General features: G+C 38.5%; 1 protein-coding gene across 4 annotated transcripts in view; it reads left to right on the forward strand.

The window, feature by feature from the left end:
• The window catches only part of HSPBAP1 (HSPB1 associated protein 1), a 58,736-nt gene that overhangs the window by 18,571 nt on the left and 18,016 nt on the right, over positions 1 to 22,149 (forward strand). For all 4 annotated transcript variants that reach the window (XM_058731175.1, XM_058731176.1, XM_058731178.1 and 1 more), the window contains exon 3: positions 7,139 to 7,320. In XM_058731175.1, coding sequence (XP_058587158.1) covers positions 7,139 to 7,320 — 182 coding nt within the window. The remainder of the gene's footprint in view (positions 1 to 7,138; positions 7,321 to 22,149) is intronic.

Genomic DNA, 22,149 nt, shown 5'->3' on the forward strand with positions numbered 1-22,149 from the left:
CTTCAGGCTCTATATTTATAGTGCTTACTCTTGGTTGTAATTGTATCTCTCTGCTTTATCAGCTGTCTGACCTCTATGGCACTGCATAAATGTGAGAAGTATGTAAAGCTGGGGTTTTTTTCATCCTCTTAAACAGATTTTGCCAGCTCCTCCTTCTTCCCTCAAGACTTGTAACATTTCGGGGCGCCTGGGTGGCGCAGTCGGTTAAGCGTCCGACTTCAGCCAGGTCACGATCTCGCGGTCCGTGAGTTTGAGCCCCGCGTCAGGCTCTGGGCTGATGGCTCGGAGCCTGGAGCCTGTTTCCGATTCTGTGTCTCCCTCTCTCTCTGCCCCTCCCCCGTTCATGCTCTGTCTCTCTCTCTGTCCCAAAAAAAAATAAAATAAAAAACGTTGAAAAAAAAAAAAAAAAAAAGACTTGTAACATTTCGATATTTTGCCTTAGAGTCAGATAAAGCAGTTACTGTGAACTCTAAAAATTAATTTAAAGGAAAGAAACAGCGCTGTTTTTAATCTAAAGGAACCCATGACCATTGTCTGGCTTCAGAATGTGTTTAACTTCTATTTAAATATGGGCAAGTTTGCTAGTCTAGAATTTCACAGTGTTTGAAGCATTGCTGTGAAGTGGCTCTATGAATATCTACTAATAACTCAGAGGGAACTAGAAAATTACCCAATTTCCCTTCTAGCTTCTCCAAGCTTCCTTCTCTCATGCTGACCTTCTAGCATATCTCCCAAGAGCTATGTGGTTTTTGGTGTCTAGAACACTCTCATACTCATGGCAGGTAGAGCAGGCTTAATACCTCAAACTCTTTGGCATCTCATTCTAATCATAGATCAAAATGTTTACTGTATTTTAAAATTAAATGCTAGACCAGCACAAGGCACATAAAAATTCATCTTGTACTTTTTCTTTCTTGATTTTAGGCAAATAAATCTCTCCAGTGAAGTGTCTTTTAGACAATAATTAGGAGATAAATAAGAATTGTAATTTTTTCACACTGTGGTTAGGCTCTAACTATAATACTACCGTTAATTGCTAAGTTATTGAGAGCTATTGTGTCAGGCAGTGTTCTGAGTGCTTTATACATATTAATTCTCTTAACCTTCTTCAAACCCTCTTAGAATGGTACTATTATAAACCTATTTTATAGATGAGGCACAGTGATTTGACATTTTCAAGCTACACTTAAGCATAAAAGAAAAAGAAAGTAGAAAGTCTCTGCAGTTGTGAGCAACTGCTCTGAGTTTTTACTGATGATAATTTTTTAAAGTTTATATGCAATTCACATAATATAAAATTTATCATTTAAAAATATACAATTCAGTAGTTTTAGCATATGCATCGTGTAGTACAACCATCACCACTGTCTAATTCCAGAACATTTCATCACCCCATCACCCCATAAGGAAGCCCAGTACCTGTTAAACAGTCACTCTCTACTCCCCATCTTACCCTCAGGTTTTGGTAACCACTAGTCTGCTTTCTGTTTGTTGTTGTTGTTTTAATTTTTTAATGTTTATTTTTGAGAGAGAGAGAGAGAGGCAGAGTATGAGCAGGGTAGGGGCAGAGAGAGAGGGAGACACAGAATCTGAAGCAGGCTCCAGGCTCTGAGCTGTCAGCACAAAACCCCATGTGGTGCTCAAACTCGTGAGCCATGAGATCATGACCTGAGCCTTAACTTACTGAGCCACCCAGGCACTCCTGCTTTCTGTTTTTATAGATTTGCCTATTTGAGACATTTCATATAAATGGACTCATTCAGTATGTGGCCTTTTGTGTCTAGCTTCTTTCACGTAGCATGTTTTCCAGATTCATCCATGTCGTAGCATATATCTGTACTTCATTTATTTTTATTGCTGAAATTTATTTATCCTGATCATATGTATATACCACATTATGTTTATCCACTCATCAGTTAATGGACATTTGTGTTGTTTCCACTTTTTGGCTATTATGGATAATGCTACTTTGAACATTTACGTACACATTTTTATGTGGGTATGTGTTTTCATTTCTCTTGGGATTATACCTAGAAGTAGAATTGCTGAGTCATGTGGTAATCTGTGTTTAACCTTTTGAGGAACTGAACCATGTCTTGAGCAGTTTCTCTTGATGTTAAATGTGACTTTTAAGTTTTATTTATTTATTTTGAGAGAGAGAGAGAGAGAGAGAGCACGCGAGTGAACAGTGGGGAGCAGAGAGAGAGAGAGAGAGAGAGAGAGAGAGAGAGAGAGAGAGAGAATCCCAAGCAGACTCTGAGCCTGACTTGGGGCTCAAACCCACAAACCATGAGATCATGACCTAGGTCGAAACCAAGAGTGGGATGCTTAACCAGCTGAGCTACCCAGGTGCCCCTAAATGTGACTTTTAAATGGCTACCAAGGGTGCCTGGGTGGCTCAGCTGGTTAAGTGTCCAACTTCAGCTCAGGTAATGATCTTACAAGCAATGATAACTTTGTTTCCTTCCTATTGAATATGTATTTTTTTTTCCCTTTTAGTTGCAGGTATGGCATTCATTTATTTATTTAGAGAACCATTTTTTTTTTAATTTAAATTTTAGCATACAGTGCAATATTGGTTTCAGGAATAGAATTCAGTGATTCATCACTTACATACAACACCCAGTGCTCATCACAAGTGCCCTCCTTGGTACCCATGACTCATCTAGCTCCTCTCCCACCCACCTCCCTCCATCAACCCATAGTTTGATCTGTGTTGTTAAGAGTCTTTTGTGGCTTGTTGAATATATTTCGTATTTTTGTTTTAGGTCTTGGTTTGAGTTTTTCTAGAATGCTTGAGGTAATAGTAATTATACTTTGAATTATATGTATATCTTAGTTCATTTTAGGAAGCAGATAATGATATCTTGTAGGTCTTTGAAAACATTCTGGATCAAACTCATTTGCCAACATACATGCTCAGTGGCAATACTATACCTCAACTGGCAGTAATTTGGCAAAACATCTGTAGAAAGAACCCTAAACAGGTGGGGGTGCAATGATGATCAAAAGTCCTTCCCAGTACCTGTATTCCATGCAGTGTTTGTTGCTTATAAAACGATGAAGTCTAACAAAATGGAGACATACTTGTTCCTCTGCTCTGCAAAAAATATTTTAGGACTCCCTTTTATGAGAGTTAAAAGCAAACTCAACTTACTACTTCCAAATCCTGAGCTCAGTCAAGCTGCGTCTCACCTAACGCTTTGACAGTTAAGTGGGATGAAAATTGCAGCTGCCTAGGCTACTTCAACATGAAATGAAAGAACAATAATAATAAAGTTGGAAAGGAATAATTGCATTGCAAAAAAATAAACTAAGAAAAACAGCTGTGCTACCCAGAAAGAAATTGTCATAACAGAATGAAAACTACCTCTGGTGCTGCTACTTCCTGGAAGGAAAATATCAAAAGAATTCTATTTTGAAATCACTATGTAAGTGAAAAAGTCTGTCATTTCCATTCATCCCATTCATAGTAATTTTCTCCTGACAGTAACAGTTCTCACATGTAATTTTTTCACTTTTGGATTTTTATTTTTTAAAGTACAGTTTGCTGTGACAGAACAAAGTCCCCTGATAAGGCTGCAACGCAGACATTGCTGTGAAAACTGGCCTTAACTCTGAAGTGCTGCTCTGTACCCCCAGGGGCAGATGTCTCAAGTAATGGTTTTAGTATTCAGTTCGATCGGTTGGATTAGTTTTGTGAAGTGAAAATTCGTAAGACAGTGTAATGTCTTTAGGCTTCCATTGGAGCTTACTGAAATGATTGTAAAATTACTCCTGTTTCCAAGCACCATGCAGCTTTCTTGCCACATGGGTTTTTGTTTGTTAAGAAACTCTGTGTGTTCCTATGTTGTTGGGGTAAATTCTTTTTTTTTTTAAGTTGGACAATTTTTTAAATATTTATTTATTTTTAATTTTTTAATTTTTTAATTTACATCCAAGTTAGTTAGCATATAGTACAACAGTGATTTCAGGAGTAGAATCCAGTGATTCATCACCTACATATAACACCCAGTGCTCATCCCAACAAGTGTCCTCCTTAATGCCCCTTGTTCATTTAGCCCATCCCCCGACCCACACACCCTCCAGCAACCCTCAGTCTGTTCTCTGTATTTAAGAGTCTCTTATGTTTTGTCCCCCTCCCTGTTTTTATATTATTTTTGCTTCCCTTCTCTTATGTTCATCTGTTTTATATCTTAAATTCCACATGAGTGAAATCCTATGATATTTGTCCTTTTCTGACTAATTTTGCTTAGCATAATACCCTCTAGTTCATCCACATAGTTGCAAATGGCAAGATTTCATTCTTTTTGATTGCCAAGTAATACTCTATTGTGTATATATACCACATCTTCTGTATCCATTCATCTGTCAATGGGTATTTGGGCTCTTTGCATACTTTGGCTATTGTCAATAGCGCTGTTATAAACCTTGGGGGTGCATGTGCCCCTTTGAAATAGCACACCTGTATCCCTTGGATAAATACCTAGTAGTGCACTTGCTGGGTCATAGAGTGGTTGTATTTTTAACTTTCTGAGGAACCTCCAGACTGTTTTCCAGAGTTGCACCAGTTTGTATTCCCACCAGCAGTGTGAAAGAAATCCTCTTTCTCCGCCTCCTCGCCAACATCTGTTGTTGCCTGAGTTGTTAATGTTAGCCATTCTGACAGGTGTAAGGTGGTATCTCATTGTGGTTTTGATTTGTATTTCTCTGATGATGGGTGATGTTGAGCATTTTTTATGTGTCTGTTAGCCATCTGGATGTCTTCTTTGGAAAAGTGTCTATTCATGTCTTTTGCCCATTCACTGGATTTTTTGAAAAGTTTTTTATAGATTTTTGGATACTAACCCTTTACCTGGTATGTCATTTGCAAATATCTTCTCCAATTTTTTTTTTTTTTTTACTGTTTATTTTTTGAGAGAGTGAGAGAACTGGGGAGGGGCAGAGAGAGAGGGAGACAGAGGATTCGAAGCAGGCTCTGTGCTGTTAGTGCAAAGCCTGATGTGGAGATTGAACTCACGAACTGTTAGATCATGGCCTGAGCCAAAGTCAGACGCTTAACCGACTGAGCCACCGAGGTGCCCCTGGGGTAAATTCTTAATGATGATGTTCATAATATTGTGGATATACATATATATATATATACACACACACACAAACATATATATATACACACACACATATATACATATACACACATACACACACACACACACACACACCCATATACACACACACATACACTGATGGGTTACTGTTCTAAGTCCTTCTTAAAACTTGTCAAATTTTAAAAGTTCTTAAATACGCAGATTTTAATCTTTTAGATAAATGTACTTTTGTAAAGTTTTCCTACTTCTCAAAGTCAGGTGACAAGTTGATGAAGTAGACCTAGGATGCCTCCTTGACACCCCCTCCCCTCTATTCTTTGCCATTCTAAGGTTATAGGAAAAAGAGAGGTAGAGGAGAGAAATATGGTCAAGATAATCCTAAGTAGTTCAGGGAGAAATGGAGGGAAAAGTTAAAGGTGTTGAAAGAAGAGTTTGAATACCCTTCTCCTCTTATTACTAATTTGACTAACTTTTGAAGGGCCCCAAATAAATATAAGAATCAGAATTAGTGCCTGTTACTGAGAATCTACTTTGTTTCAGACATTGTGCTAACTGATTTACACATAGTAGATCTATATCTCTTGAAAGGATTTCATGCTGATCATAATCAGGTTTCTTGAATATTAACTTCCCAACACGCATTTGAAATATTTTGCTTGTTGGGGCACATGGGTGGCTCAGTCGGTTAAACATCCGACTCTTGATTTTGGCTAAGGTCATGATCTCACAGTTCGTGGGTTCAAGCCCTGTGTGGGGCTCTGTGCCGACAGCATGGAGCCTGCTTAAGATTCTGTCTCTCCCTCTCTCTGCCCCTCACCTGTTCATGCTCACTTGCGTTCTCACTCTCAAAATAAATAACAAATAACACTTTAAAAAAATATTCCGCTTGTTACAAAAAAAATTCATTTTTCACTATTTAGAAGAATAGTTCTTGTATAAATGAGTCCAACATCCATAAATGGACAGACAATTGTCTTCTCTCTAAGGTTTCCTCACCAACACTCTTCTCTGGGTCTTTGCTTTTTCCTATGTGTCTATGACACAAAATTGGCATTTAATTATGTCATGCCCCAAATTTCCTATTATTCTGGTTAAAGCTTTATATTTGTCTGAATATATTATCAACTCAAGAGTATTACCTATCTCTTTTATGCAAGCCTGAGCACAGTGCTAATTACAAATTAGGAACTTAATAAATGATTCTGAAATAAATGAGTTAATGAATAAATGAACAGACATTAAGTCTGCCATTGGCCACTTAATAATTCTGAGGAGCTATGTATAAAGTCAGAAAATTTTCAAAAGACTGTTTTTTGTTATTGCCTTTTTTCCTTTTTAATCTGAAGAAGTAGTTCTCAAACTTTTTGGCTTCAGGACCCTTTGCCAACTCCCTTTGTTGAGTTCTCCAGTGCAGAGAAGATTGGCATGACTACTGCACAAGGATGATGCAACTTCACGAAGCATTCCGTATCTTTTGTAATATTTGGAAAAACAATAAATGCCATACCTTTAAAATAAATTATTGAGTTCCCCAATGAGCTTTTGCCAATGTGGATTATATCTAGTGATGCTTACCATATTATAAATTAAAACTGAGACGTTTTAAAAATACAAAAACATAAACACGTATTCCACTAGCTATCTCTGTAGTGACATCAACTAAACTTCTAGAAAACTCCACCATACACTCGTGAGAGAATGAGAATGAAAAATGTCAGAGTATTATTGTGAAAATAGTTTAGACCTCACAGACCCCTGAAAAGGTCTTGGAAAATTAATAATCTAAAGTATACCACTGGATTACTAAATCAGGCTATACTAAGTGTAGTCTTTAAAAATCTTAACGTTAAAATCTTGTTTTTCACCTTTATGTTAAACCATGATATTGTGAGTACTGTAAATGGTTCTAATTATATCACAAGCACAAAATTAATTTTTAATTATTTCAAACTGTCTTCATTTTAAAAAAGCAACAATATTTGGAAACAGTGTTCAGTATACATTTAAGGTTGGGCTCTCTTACATTGCAGTTCCTCAGTTTGAAACTACATGTGGTTATGTAGAAGCTACACTTGAAGAGTTTCTGACCTGGAACTGTGACCGGTCTCCTCTTTCCGGACCTTTTAGAGATTATGATCATTCCAAATTCTGGGCTTATGCTGACTATAAATATTTTGTCAGCCTATTTGATGACAAGACAGATATTTTCGAGGTAAGTCAATACATTCCTTTCAATCATTGTAATAATTTACTCTTGTGAAAAGATCACAAATTAGAATCTCTCTGGTACCTTTTTCCTTCACTGTCTTTTTCTCTCAAAAGTAATCACTGTGAGTCTTAAGCATTTTATCCACTCAGGCTAAAAGATTTGCTCAGGAAGAGTATAATGTTTGGCTCCCACGGATGAGCAGCCTTGTCACTATTTTCCTACTCGCTGGACTTCTCACACACCCTCTCATTTGCCTTTAAACAGTGCCTGAGCTGGTTTGGAGTATATAGAAGCATAGATTGTGTATAGAACTTCATTTCCTCCTGACCTACATAGATGTTTTTATTCTGTTAGCGAGGCAGATGGAAGTGCAGCACCGATTATTACATGAAGAAACGTTGCTGAAATCCTGGAAGCATTCCAGGCTGCTGCTGCCACCATCCTGGCCTGCTCTCGGGTGGGGGAGGGGGTGTGTGGGGGGCTCGGAGAGGTGGGGGGTGGGGGGGCTTAGTCAGGTTTATGGGAGAGGTGGGGGGTGGGGGGGCTTAGTCAGGTTTATGGCCTGAGGCAGAGTGCTCCTGCTATTTGAGTGCAGAAGTCCTACAGAAGCATGGCAGTGCTTGCGGAAGTAAGAATGTGGAAATTCTTTGTCAGGTGTTGACATAACCGACAGCAGAGTTTGCAGACTACCATATCCTCTTTTAAATGATTTCTACCTCCAACTGCTAGCTTATTTTGTGGGGTAATTTCGCAAATTCTCTGTTCTGGTTTCTGTGTTTTTCTTAGGCATGAGGCAGGATTGGGAGTAGTTCCAGGAAGCTGCTTGGATGACTCTGCCTTGCCCACAATCAGGTCAGGGCTCCAGAGTCCTTTATCCTGCCACTAGTCCTTTATCCAGAGAGGTATTTTGCCATCACTGCAGGCTGTCATAACCCCCCTCCGCCCCCACCCAACTCCCTGGACTCCTCTCTTCCTGACCATCACCATCAGGACTTGCCTCTCAAATAGGCTGATAGTCCTTAGACTCTTCTTCTTTTTTTTTTTTTTTTCTTTTTTTTAGTTTGTATTTAAAATCAAGTGTAGTTAATATACGGTGTAATATTTGTTTCAGGTGTACAATATAGTGATTCAGCACTTCTATACATCATCCAGTGCTCATCATGACAAGTGCACTCCTTATCCCCATCACGTGTTAGTTTTCCATTCAGCTTATATGTTTCTTTTTCACTTTGAGTCAAGGTGTAGATGCTGGGGTTTACATAGTTAAAGCTAAAGTTTTTTTTAAAGTGCTTACTTAAATTTTGCTTTTTATAAAAAAAGGAAAACTATCACTTGTCTCATAATTGTTAGTTGAGGATATATTTTTATTCTCATTACTATGAAAGAAATGCATCAGCTTTGAAAATATTCAGTAGATACTTTCTGAATCCTAAGTCTATCCCAAATCTACTATTTATTCATTTTTAAATGATAATTTTGAGGTAATTTTTTCCCTTAAAGAATTATCTGTGATCACTTTATGGATCTTTAACCCTGGAACATTTAGATATTGTAGTTAACTTTTAGAGTCTTTTATTATATTTCTTGTACTCTCACCCACCCTGTAGATTAGACTACTACTTTTTGCTCCATATTTCAGGTAAAACACTGTGTAATGGCAGTATTTATCAAGTACTTCTTGTACCTGGTGCTTTTCTAAGTGCTTTACATTTGTAACCATCACAGTAACCCTATGATATAATAATTATCCCTGTTTTAAGAAAAAAAGAGGCACAAAAATTCAACCTTTTCTGAAATTCTACAGCTAAAAAAAGAGTAACCCAAGCAGTTTGTCCTCCAAGCTTTAACTGTTGCAGTGATGCATACACAGGGTCTGAATACATTTAGTTCTTAAGGACCCTATAGACAGGGGTAAGGACTTCTGTTCTGCTGAGTCTGGGCTCACTCTGCCTTGCGTGAATCTCTCATCTGACCCCATCAATTGTTCTGCCTCAGCCCAGGCATGACAGCACTGGGCAGACATGTGTCTTGTCCATTAAGTGTGGATATAAAAGGCCTTTTGGTTGTGTGCTGGAATTCTAATTGAGCCCTTATAGTATAAAACCTGATGTTTTTAGTTCAGTGAGTTTTTGTCAGCTCCCATTATGGGGATTAATTCTCTGGATCAAAATAGGCAAATCTGCTATGAACAACCAAGTTCATAATGATTATATCATTTTTTATCTCAGAAATTTCTGAACACCAGGTCTTCTTACATCCCAGGTACCTAAGTTGTTTTCCTTTTACCACTCTAATTCATTCAGTCACCAAGTCTCACAACTTACTATTTCAAGTTTTCTTCCATCTGTCATAAAATGGTGGGTAGTTAAACATTAAAATGGGTAAATTTAGGGGTGCCTGGGTGGCTCAGTCGGTTAAGTGTCCGACTTTGGCTCAGGTCATGATCACACAGCTTGTGAGTTCAAGCCCCGTGTCGGGCTCTGTGCTGACAGCTCAGAGCCTGGAGCCTACTTCAGATTCTGTGTCTCCCTCTCTCTCTCTGCCACGCCCCCCCCCCCCCGCCGCCCCCACTTGTGCTCTGTCTCTCTCTTTCTCTCCTGAAAAGAAATAAACATTAAAAAAAATTTTTATGGGTAAATTTAAAAAATCTTTATTAATTCACTTAAAATAATTATATGAGAATATAATAACATTTTTATAAAAATAACTATATTCAAGAGACGCCTGGGTGGCTTAGTCAGTTAAGCATCCAAACTCTTGATCTCTGCTCAGATCATGTCCTCATGGTTCATAGGATTGAGCCCTATGTTGGGCTCTGCACTGACAGCATGGAGCCTGCTTGGAATTCTCTCTCTCCCTCTCTTTCTGTCCCTTCCCCCTCCTGCTCTCTCTCTCTCTCTCTCTCTCTCTCTCTCAAAATAAACTTAAAAAAAAAGAAAATAACTATATTCAGTAATTTTTAAATGTTATAAGAAGAGTGGTATTGGGGCGCCTGGGTAGTTTATAAAGTCGGTGGAGCATCCAATTCTTGATTTTGGCTTAGGTAATCATCTCATGGTTCTTGGAATTGAGTACCCCTGTGCTGAGCTCGGTACTGACAGTATGAAGCCTGCTTGGGATTCTCTTTCTCCATCTCTCTCTTTGCCAGTCCCCTGCATGTGTGCACACACACTCTCTCTCTCTCAAAATAAATAAACTTAAAAAAAAAAAAAAAGCTCTGAAGCTCATTTGTTTCATGATAACAGTTTCTAAAAATGATTTTCATTCTGTTCAGATATTTTCTAATTTCCCTTTTGATGTATTGTTTGACTTATGGATTATTTAAAAGTGTAATGTTTAGTTTCCAAATATTTGAGGATTATCTTTCTGTTGTTGATTTCTAATTTAAATCCATTTTGGTCAGAGAACATATTTGGTGTGAGTTTAGTCCTTTGAAATTTATTTTTTACTGCCCGTAATATAGTCATTCTTGACTAATGTTCCAGGTGCACTTGAAAATAATGTGTATTCTGCTATTAATGTGTTTTATAAATATCAATTGTATCACATTGTTTAAGTCTCCTGCATGCTTACTGATTTTCTATACACTTGTTCTGCCCATTATATAGAGAGAGGTATGGAAATTCTCAACTATAGTTGTGTATATGTTTGTTTTTCAGTTTAGGTTGGTCAGTTTTTGCATCATGTATTCTGAAACTGTTATTAGGTTCATATGCATTTAGAATTACTATGTCCTCTTTAATGGATTGATCTTTTATTATCATGAAATGATCCTCTTTCTCCTGGGTTTTTCCTTGATCCGAAGTCTACTTTGCTTGGTTTGCTTTTGGATAGTGTTAGCATGAAAAAGGAATACTTACTATATGACTCCATTTTTATAAAATTGTAGAACTTGCAAATAAATTTATAGGGATCGAAAAAAATCAAGAACAAGGGAGTAGAGATAGATGGGTTACTAAAGGTCACAGGGAAACTTGTCAAAATATTTGTCATCTTGATTGTAGCAGTGGTTTCTCAATATGTACATATATGTAAAAACTCCTCAAATTGTACACTTGAAATATGTGCTGTTTATTATGCAGCAATTATACCTCAATAAAGTTGTTTTAAAAACAAAAGAATATAGTGCTGGTAGTACATTTTGGTTCCACTGTCTTGACACCAGCAGTTTTATTCACCATTTTTTTTGTGTGTGTGCTGTCAATGCAAATGTCAACACAGTGAAATAAGCAAATAACATCTTAAAAGTATTATGAGCATAATTTCAACCTCACAAATCCTTTGAAATAGTCTCAGTGACTTCCAAGGGGTGTGTGGACCACCTTAAGAACTTCTGATTTACAATATTACTTCTGGTATTACTCTTCATTCCTCCACTTCTGACTTCTCGTCTCGTCGATTCTAAAACAGTTTCTCCTGAAAATACATTCCAAGTCATGCTCCAGATTAAATATAGAAATATATTAATCATGTTCACAAACATTTTATGACTTAAAATTGTATAAGGATAGCATTTAAGACCCTCTAGTGTGACTGATATGACCTGTCTCCTATGCATATGTCCCTGTTGTCTCCTCATTGAGTGCTGGACCACTGTGTTCTGTGTCATTTTCTGACCTCTGCTTATTCTCTTCTCAGTTTCTGCCTATTAAACTTCTACTTTTTAGGGCCTGGCTCAGATTCAGTCTTGGCTATGAAGCCTCTCAACCACTGTACCCACAGCCATCCATCCCTTGCCTTCATTCCTATATATTTATTTGGATTGTTACTTATATGACATAGAATGTTTGTGTCTTGTTCCTCTAACAATATCAGCTCCTTGGGAGCAGGGACTATGTATGTTCTATAACTTTTTATTCCCCCAAACTGGTAATATAGTGCTGCATGTGTAATAGGTATTTGAATGATTACAGAAGACTATTTTTTTTCCTACTCTAACCATTTCTTGTTTTGATTGTTCTTTGGTTTTAGCGTCTTTCAGGGGATGTTTTAATTTATACCCCTAGTTTCACCTTTGTCAAATTTTCTGTGGCTTCTAATCAATTGTAGCATTTGTCAATCTTGATGAGAAATTCTTAGCTCTCTTCAGCCTTCTAGTTTTATGTTTTTACTCATAGATTCTGAAGTTTCCATCTATTAACCCTTTTTTTCCCCACAAATGAAAATTATCTACTGATAAATATATAATATATACACTGATAAATGCACTGGTAAATATACTGATATGATTGGAAAATATCCTATAGCTTTAAAGTGGCCAACAATTACGATTTTGACATTTAAGTGACTTTCATGTATGGCAAATGAAATCAGCCCCGCTGTTTTTTAGTTATATATCATGTCATTAAGTAATCTAAGTAAAACTTTATTTAGAATATTTTTTTCTCTACTTCTCAAGAAAGATAGGAAATTTGTGACATTACCGCATAAAATTTCTTTATCTCTCACTTATTAGGTAAGAATGACAGGTGTTACCTTTTGTAATTATCAGTAAGTATCATCATAATTGAAGCTATTAAGATCAACATATGGGGTGCCTGGGTGGCTTGGTTGAGTTTCCCACTCTTTTTTTTTTTCTTTAACATTTTATTTATTTTTGAGAGACAGAACGTGAGTGAGGGAGAGGCAGAGAGAGAGGGAGACACAGAATCCGGAGCAGGCTCAAGGCTCTGAGCTGTCAGCACAGAGCCCGACAAGGGGCTCAAACCCACAAACCGTGAGATTGTGGCCTGAACTGAAGTTGGATGCTTAACCAACTGAACCACCCACCCACCCGAAGTGGCCCACTCTTGATTTCAGCTCAGGTTGAGATCCCAGGGTCATGGGATCAAGCCCTGAATCGGGCTCTGTGCTAAGTGTGGAGCCTACTTAAGATTTTCTCTCTCTCCCTCTGTCCTCTCCCCTGTTTGTGCTCTCTTTCTCTCTCTCTCTCTCTCTCTCTAAAAAAAAACAAAAAACATATAGCGAAAGGATTTTGCTCCGAGAAGTTTTCCCAAATAGACTCCATTTTATGTTGTGTTTCAGATTGGCTGCTGCCGAGAGTCAGGAGCCATGTGAAGTCACCAGGACACAGAATCCCAAAGTGCAATACATGGAAAATTAGTTCCAACCTGTCTTGGACTTTGTAACATAGAGTAGGTTGAAATATAGCCAGGTGGTTTAGTAATGATTAAAGGGGTTTGATGGCCAGTGATGCTTTCTGATGAGGCAAATTGGAATGTAAGAATTTATCCAAGCCTATCTGTGGGTAGAGTTAACTATCTCTTTTCTGTTTATGTTACCTAAGGTAATTTTCCTAAGGAAAAAAGACCCTTAAGTGCTTGCTAATTTATAATGTCCTTTTAAGGGGCTGTTTAAATTTTAAGTTGAAGTATTTATCCTTTGTAAGTTTTATGTAGTTTTAATATTTAGTATTGTTTTAGTTTTATTTTTGTTGTTTTGACCAATATTGGACTTCTTTCTTCTTTTCAGGCATAAAACTCTTGTGTAATCAGCTTTTCTATATTTTTTATCTAAGCACAGAGAATTAATAGAATGAGACAACTTTTTATGTCACAGATGGACTCAAGTCAACCATCGCCATGGTATAGGTATAAGAACAAATACTTGGAGGTGTTCTCAGAGCCTAGAGCTTACACCAGCTAGTTGATACTGAATCTGGGCTCTGAGAACACCCCACTCAAAATATACCATCTTTTAGAACAAAACAACTTAGGAATGAATTATCTTTCAGTGATCAGTTTACATAGTAGACTAAAAAAAGCCACTATTCTATACTTTAAGCATCTAATTAGTGTTCTTCAGTTCTTTGGTGAAAACTAAAATTATGGAAGATTTGGTTACTTGTAAAATGGTGTTTGACTCTGTAATAATTATAGAACTTGGTAATTGAAACAGGTTTAGGAATTACTCAGGTTCAGCATAAAAATAGATCTAGTTACTGGGGCGCCTGGGTGGCTCAGTCGGTTAAGCGTCCAACTTCAGCTCAAGTCATGATATCTCAGTTTGTGGGTTCGAGCCCTGTATTGGATTTTCTGCTGTCAGCATGGAGCCTACTTTAGATCCTCTGTCTGCCTCTCTGTCTGCCCCGACTTGCAGTCTCTCTCTCAAAAATAAAGATTAAAAAAAATTAGGTCTACTTACCTAGATCAGTAACTCCAGCAATTTTTGAGCATTTGTTGGACTCACTTATATTAGGCATTGGAGATGCCAACTTGAATAAAGTAAAGGACTGGGCTCCCTTGGCACTTAATTTTTTTTTTTTTTAATCAAAGTGTGTTTTTTATTTTGAGAGGGAGAGAGAGAGAGAGAGAGAGTGAGAGAGAGCATGAGCAGGGGAGGGGCAGAGAGAGAGAATCCCAGGCAGGCTCTGTGCTGTCAGTGGAGAGCCCGATGTAGGGCTTGAACTCATTAACTGTGAGATCATGACCTGAGCCAAAATCAAGAGTCAGATGTTTAACCAACTGAAGCACCCAGGCCCCAAATTTCAACTATCCTTGACCTCTTAATTTATTGTACCATCGTGTGGTAGTGATAGAAACTGCCTGTGGCTTTTTTTTTTTTTTAATAATTTATTTATGTTGTTGTTTCAGGTTGGTGTCTCCAACTAGATTGTAAAGTTCTCAACACAATAACAGAGATGTTTATGTCTCACATTTTTTTTGAGTCTCCCTCCTTGATTAGCATATCTCATGTTATCAGTCAGTATTTGTTGATTCGAGTAGATGTGGTGTGGCCCTGATTTTCAACTCTCTCAGTATTTGCATTCCTTTTATGATCCTGAAATACAGTGTGTAGATGATACCATTAACTACACATGTAATTAAAAAAAAATTGTTAAAGTACCTACCCTATGACATAAAGGAGAATTTTAAAGGAAGTAATTTATAATAAAGCAACATATATTTGGTATCTTAATGCTCAGTGACTATGCTAAATGATATAATGAAGTAGTCAAATCAGGTATGTAATTAAGTAGACCATTTCTAAAACCAGTATGCCATCATTTTGAATGGATACCACATTCCATTTACTCCAGAAACCAAGGCCAACCCCGATGCATACTGTGATCCACGATGTCCCTTTTCTGACATTGCAGACCATTAGGGAGCTTGCTACGTTCTATGTGAGGCTGTCCCAAATGACTATAGTTAGTTGCTGTGTGTTAGAATTGGGCATTGGCCTGGGATGACCAAGGCATACTAGGACCATACCCACCAGATCTATATTTGCCCAAGGAAAAAAATTCCAGAGCAAAACAGAATAGTAAGTGTTCAGCCAGTAAAACCCAAAAGTGCCAAAGCTGAGGATAGATAAATGCAGAAACTAGATATAAACTCTGCTATGTGCTGTGGACTCTTGTCAGTTGCTGGAGCTATTGAGGTAAATAAGTGGTAAAAAGACAGAAAATAACTGTAAAAAAGTGAGTGGTTATATATTTGTCCTACAGCCCTGGTCCCCTTTTTTCAGGGAGCTCATATTCTGGTGGAGGAGATAGACAAGTCTAACCAGTAATAGCCAGTTGTCCTAAGTGTTATGAAGTAAACAAATGGGCCCAAATGGGAGAGGGACTTACTTTACATAGGGTAAGTTGGGAAGCTTTCTCCAAGGAGGTGATATGTAAGGTGATTCCTAAAACACGAGAAGCTATGGGGTGCCTGGGTGGCTCAGTCGGTTAAGCGTCCGACTTCAGCTCAGCTCATGATCTCATAGTTTGTGAGTTTAAGCCCCACTTCAAGCTCTATGCTGACAGCTCAGAGCCTGGAGCCTGCTTTGGACTCTGTCTCCCTCTCTCTCTGCCCCTCCACCGCTCATGCTCTGTCTCTCTCTGTCTCTCAAAAAATAAATAAACGTTAAAATAAATAAATAAAAGATGAGAGGCTAGCCATGTGAAGGGAGGGTCAGGAGCTTTCTAAGCAGAGTGAATAGCATATGCAAAACCCTTGAAGAAGGGAAAAATTTACCTTTTTAGGAAAAAAGAAAGAAGGCGATTGTGACTAAAGCCTGGCCAACGAGATGCAGGGGTTTAGAAGGTGTAGGAGAGGTGAGAGGGGCCTGGTCATACAGGCCTACAAATGAGGGCATTTGGAGCTAATTCGAAGTGCAAAGCAAACGAGTGCTGGGGTCTTAACATTTTAAAAAGATAGCTCTTGCTGCAGTAAGGAGAATGGGTCAGAGGCAAAGAGTCAACATTCTTTGAGACGGAGACCAAAAGAGAGGATGACTAAGTTGTATAAGGGTGGTAGAAGGGTTTAAAGAAGTGACATTTACATTGGGTCCTCCAAGAGAAGTGTGAATTGGGGCGTGGGAGAGCTGTGAGACCAGCTGGAGCAAAGGCAGGGAGATGTGTGGTGCATGCTGGGAAAGCCGTAGAGATGGTATAGCAGGGGTCTCATGCCAGATGTCGCACCCCCTCCACTGTTCTGAAATGCCATTTGCAGGTGATTCTTTTAAATGATTAAAATGCCCCAGCTACTAAAATACAGGGGAATTTAGACAGAAACATGTGACTCAATGTGTAATTATTCAAGCCTGACTAGACTAGAAGTCATAATGAATTAATCAGATGCTTGTACCCACCTACAAAGGAAAGGTTCGATTTTGAAGAATTAAGACAAAATTCCATAGAATATTTCCAAGATTTGATATTTAACGTTTTGAAATGAAGCTAAATTTAAGTATATTTGTACATACACACATAGTCACCACAATGAGACAACACAAGCACAGACTGATATTGGCGTATATATTGCTGAGCCCAAAGCCATGAGTTTCAGTGCTATTGGTGGCTTAGTTTTTCAAAATGGTGAACAACTCCTAATAAAACTGCAGAAACACAAACTATAATTCTCCCTCGACTTATTTAGTAATTGTGTTTCTCTGGAAAACTCAATGTATATTAAAACCGTGCCAAAGATCCTTTGGTGACATGTGAAATGGAGTTGGAGTCCTAGTCTCAGAAAACTAAAATCAGTTTTTTTAGCAGCATGAAAATTGTACAAGATACAGAACCTTTCCTTGTTGTGTTGAGCTGTATCCCTGACCTCTATCCACTGAATACCAGTAGCACCCCCTCCCACTTCTTTTGACAAGAATGTCTGTATGTTTTTTTTTTTTTTTATTTTTAATTTTTTTTTTTTTTCAACATTTTTTTTTTTTTTATTTATTTTTGGGACAGAGAGAGACAGAGCATGAACGGGGGAGGGCAGAGAGAGAGGGAGACACAGAATCAGAAACAGGCTCCAGGCTCTGAGCCATCAGCCCAGAGCCCGACGCGGGGCTCGAACTCACGGACCGCGAGATCGTGACCTGGCTGAAGTCGGACGCTTAACCGACTGCGCCACCCAGGCGCCCCCTGTATGTTTTTTAATAATACTGTTAAAAGAGTAGTGATATTCCTTAGTTTCCACATACAAAAATGGGTATAACCAACTTCAGTCTCATAAGGATTAAATGAGATGATACACACAAAATGTTAGTATTGGGGTCTGACCTGTAAGGATTTAATAACCAGGTAGTGATAACTTGTTAGCAAGTGAAAATATGGGTCTAGTCATAAATAGAAGAGAAATTAGGACTGGAGGTAAGATTTGGGAGTCATGTAGACAGGTTGCTTTAAATATTGTGAAATACCAGGCAGAAATTAAACAAGATTCAGTTTAAGAGGGATAAATGTAGGACCACGGCTTTTTCCTAAGATCTATTAATAAATCAAGGCTGAAGAGATATGGCTAGGCAACGGTTCAGAAGAAAAAGGCAGGCAAGCCCAAGATTAGCTATGATGTAATTCAGTTGCTTGAGCAAACAACAAAAAACCCCCAAAACAAACAAAGCACTGACACTACATGGATGGTGCAGTGTTCAGGATGGAATGCTGCAGTCCCATATGCAGGGTTTCATGTAGGCTGTGTCTAGGGTTAGAGAGTCAGGCTTCAAGAGCACTATTGACAAAGATGAGAGGATAGCAGCTGGAGGGAAAAGTTAATGCTCCTGAGTTTAGGTACAAGAAGGGAAGGCATGACAGTTTTTCAGATAACTTAAAGATAACAATTTTTGGCAGAAAAGAAAATAAACCTGTCTGTGTAAAGCGAATCTACGACCTTCTGTAAGTACAAGAAAGCAGATATTTTGTGGTGAGCAGCTGTAAAAAAAATTCAACCCAGTAAATTTCAAGATCTGATTGGCTTTATTAAATAAATCAGGCAGCATCCCATCTAGCAAGTAGAGGAGAGCTACAAAATGGAAGGTTTTTATGCGAAGGAAGATGGAGCAAGAAGTTATTAGCAAAGGTAAAAAAAAAAGTATAGGTTCAGGTAAAATCACCTTCCCTTCTGGGAATGGCATGGGGTTTTATCACGCAGATTACCTCAACTTCCTTTTGTGTGGAGTGGTTGGAGATGGTCCACGTGACAGATTACCTCCCTGGTGCTGACCAGAAAATTCCTGACCGATTAGTTAAAACTGCATTCTGGGGGAGGTTGAAACTGCAACTAGGTTAAATAGTAAGCCCTGGTTTGGTGATACGGCCTGGAATAAGTGATTCCATCTTGGGCCGGTGGTTTTCTTTTTAACAGTCAATTAGATATTTGATTGCCCTTTTCAGGGATGGTGTAGAATAGAATTTTATGGATATAGATGATTTCTAAAGACTTTTCCAAATGTTGAAGTGGATGTGGGGCTAGGCTCCAGGGTGGATCACCCCACCAATCACCTTTACTAATTTCACTGCAATAGCAGCCTAACCAGGTCACTTGTTTCTAGCAAGACTCAAGGTAGATTCCTCTTGGGCCCACTTTGATTTCAGACATTTGACTACCTATAAGTAACTGAACACAACTAGCAAGAAAACCTCAACTCTCTAAGAACCTGTGGGGGAGCGAGGGGACACAAAATAGGTATACTAAATTCTGTCTATTTTGTGACAGATTTACCTTTTTTCACCCTTTGGTTTTTCCACCCAATTTGTAGCTGAATTTTTGGTAGTTTAGGTCACCCTGATCTAATCATTCCAAAATAATTTTTCCTTTTTTTTTTTTTTTTGTCATTGCTGTCAGGGAACCCCCTTGCCAGTTTCTCGTATAACCCTTATCCCCCAGAGGGAAATCTTCCTTCTGTGATTCTTTGTGAAGCAATACTCTAGAACAGAATTTCTCACATGGGATTGGTCCATTGTCTCCCTCAAAGTATATGTGAAATTGTGTATAGTATGCATTTCTCTGAGGAGAAGCATGTTGACATTCATTATATATATTATATAATTATATAGTATTATTTTTATATATATATGTATATATATATATATATATATATATATATATATATATATATATATATATGATTAAGAATCACTTGGGGTGCCTGGGTGGCTCAGTCATTTGGGTGTCCAACTTTGACTCAGGTCATGGTCTCATGGTTCCTGGGATTGAGCCCCATGTCGGGCTCTGTGCTGACAGGTTCTGTGTCTCCTTTTCTTTCTGCCCCTGCCCTGCTCATGTTCTGTCTCTCTCTGTCTCTCAAAGGTGAATAAGTGTTAAAAAAATTTTTTTTTTTTTAATTAAGAATCACTTAAGCCTCTTCTTAGGTAAGGCAAAGCTCTGTTTTTTGTTTCTATATTGCACGTCTTTCAGTTGCCTTTAGTTAAATTCCAAACTGAGTGTGGTGACTTGTTCAACAAGGACCAGGTTAATTGGAAACCTCTCCTAAGCTCCCTGCTTGGACCAAGAGCCTTCCTTTAGTGATTGTAGATCACCCTCTGCTCACTTCTGTCAGAGCACTTGCCACATTATATTGAAAGAGTTCATTTATGGGACTGTTTCCTATTATTAGATTTGAAGGGTAGCCCTGTGTTGTGTTAGTTGTTGTATTCTGCATCATACCAGGGATGTGGTAGGTGTTTGAAAATGTTCTGGACTGGAAACATTTACCAATAATAAACCAACAGTTTCTTCTTTCCATCCCAAGCAACAAATGTTTTGAGCACTTACCCTGAGCCAGGTATTATGTTAGGCAACAGGAATTCAGAGGTAAGCTCCCTGCATGGAGCTTATGGGTCATGGGACTTGATTTTTGTAACTGTCTGGAGCAGCTGCATGTGAGCCATGTGCATAGGCATTTACAATAGCGCTTACCCTCCAAACCACGCTCCTTCTGTAACAGACATTAGTTATATGCACATAGTCCACTCTTTTCATTACTCAAAACAAAAATGAAAACACTTTTTTCTAGTCTTGCTCAAAACTACCATTAAATGTCTCTCCAAAATCCTCTTTCTCTTTGACTGCAGCTGTTAATGGTTTGCTTTGAAAAATTGAAAATGTAGATTGAAGATACTGATAAGAGTCAGCATTTAGGATCATGTTCTGCACACAGAAGTGTGTTTTGTTTTGTTTTGTTTTGTTTTGCTTTTTTTCAAAACCCAATAGGAAAGATTCACGATTTTAAAAAACAAATAAAGGGTGCCTGGGTGGTTTCATCGGTTGACCGTCTGACTTCGGCTCAGGTCAAGATCTCACGGTTTGTGAATTTGAGGCCCACATCTGCACTGTCAGTGCAGAGCCTTCTTGGGATTCTCTCTCTCTCTTTCTCTCTCTCTCTCTCTCTCTCTCTGCCCCTCCACCATCCTCTCTCAAATAAACTTAAAAAAAAGGGGAGAAACCTTTGTATCTGGTTCACTAGTATGTTCTTTCTCTTTTCTAGCTTATACATTCTATAATTTCATGGATTTGCATTTATGTCAAACTGCATTTGTAGTTTTCCAACTTTTATTTATTTTTTTGTTTTTTAAGTTTATTTATTTATTTTGAAAGAGACAGCATGAGTGGGGGGAGGGCATAGAGAGAGGTTGAGAGAGAATCCCAAGTTGGCTGTGTACTGCCAGCACACAGGGCTCGAACTCACAAAACCATGAGCTCATGACCTGAGCCGAAACCAAGAGTTCTACATTTAACTGACTGAACCACCCAGGCACCCCCAACTTTCATTTAAAAGCAGGAACATCTCGGGGCGCCTGGGTGGCGCAGTCGGTTAAGCGTCCGACTTCAGCCAGGTCACGATCTCGCGCTCCGTGAGTTCGAGCCCCGCGTCAGGCTCTGGGCTGATGGCTCGGAGCCTGGAGCCTGTTTCCGATTCTGTGTCTCCCTCTCTCTCTGCCCCTCCCCCGTTCGTGCTCTGTCTCTCTCTGTCCCAAAAATAAATTAAAAACGTTGAAAAAAAAAAAATTTAAAAAAAAAAAAAAAAAAGCAGGAACATCTCTTCTTCAACTTAAATAAGAGCCGAGCAGTTTGTTGAAAGCAAGAGGTTGGGGTTCCTGGGTGGCTCAGTCAGTTAAGCCTCCAATTCTTGGTTTTGGCTCAGGTCATGATCTCATAGTTTGTGAGTTCAAGCCCCGCATCGGGCTCTGCACTGACAGCATAGAGACTGCTTGGGATGTTTTCCTTTCTCTCTGCCCCTCCCTCACTCACTCTCTATCTCTCTCTCAAAAATAATAAATAAATTTTCAATAATAAAAGGAAAGAAAGAGACTTTGCTGCTACCCTCTGGCCCCTTAAGGAGATGCCAGGGGAGCCTGGTTTGAGAACTGCTGGACTAGATAGTATTTATGGGTCAGTAGTTGACTAGGGCATGATTTGTCCACAAAACCAGGCATAAGAAGAGCCAAGTCCAGAGCACTGTGCTGTCTCTGTTTTAAAGTTTATTATACTTGAGTTCATGACTTTGGGGAGCATAGCAGAAGTCATGTATGGATATGTATTTCAAAAGATAGGCTGTCTCTACTTGGAGATTCCGATTTAGTAGGTGTGAAAATAAGTCTCCAGCACCTATAGTTTTAAATAA

The sequence above is a fragment of the Neofelis nebulosa genome, chromosome 5, assembly GCF_028018385.1.
Source record: "Neofelis nebulosa isolate mNeoNeb1 chromosome 5, mNeoNeb1.pri, whole genome shotgun sequence".
In the NCBI taxonomy this organism is placed as follows: domain Eukaryota; kingdom Metazoa; phylum Chordata; class Mammalia; order Carnivora; family Felidae; genus Neofelis; species Neofelis nebulosa.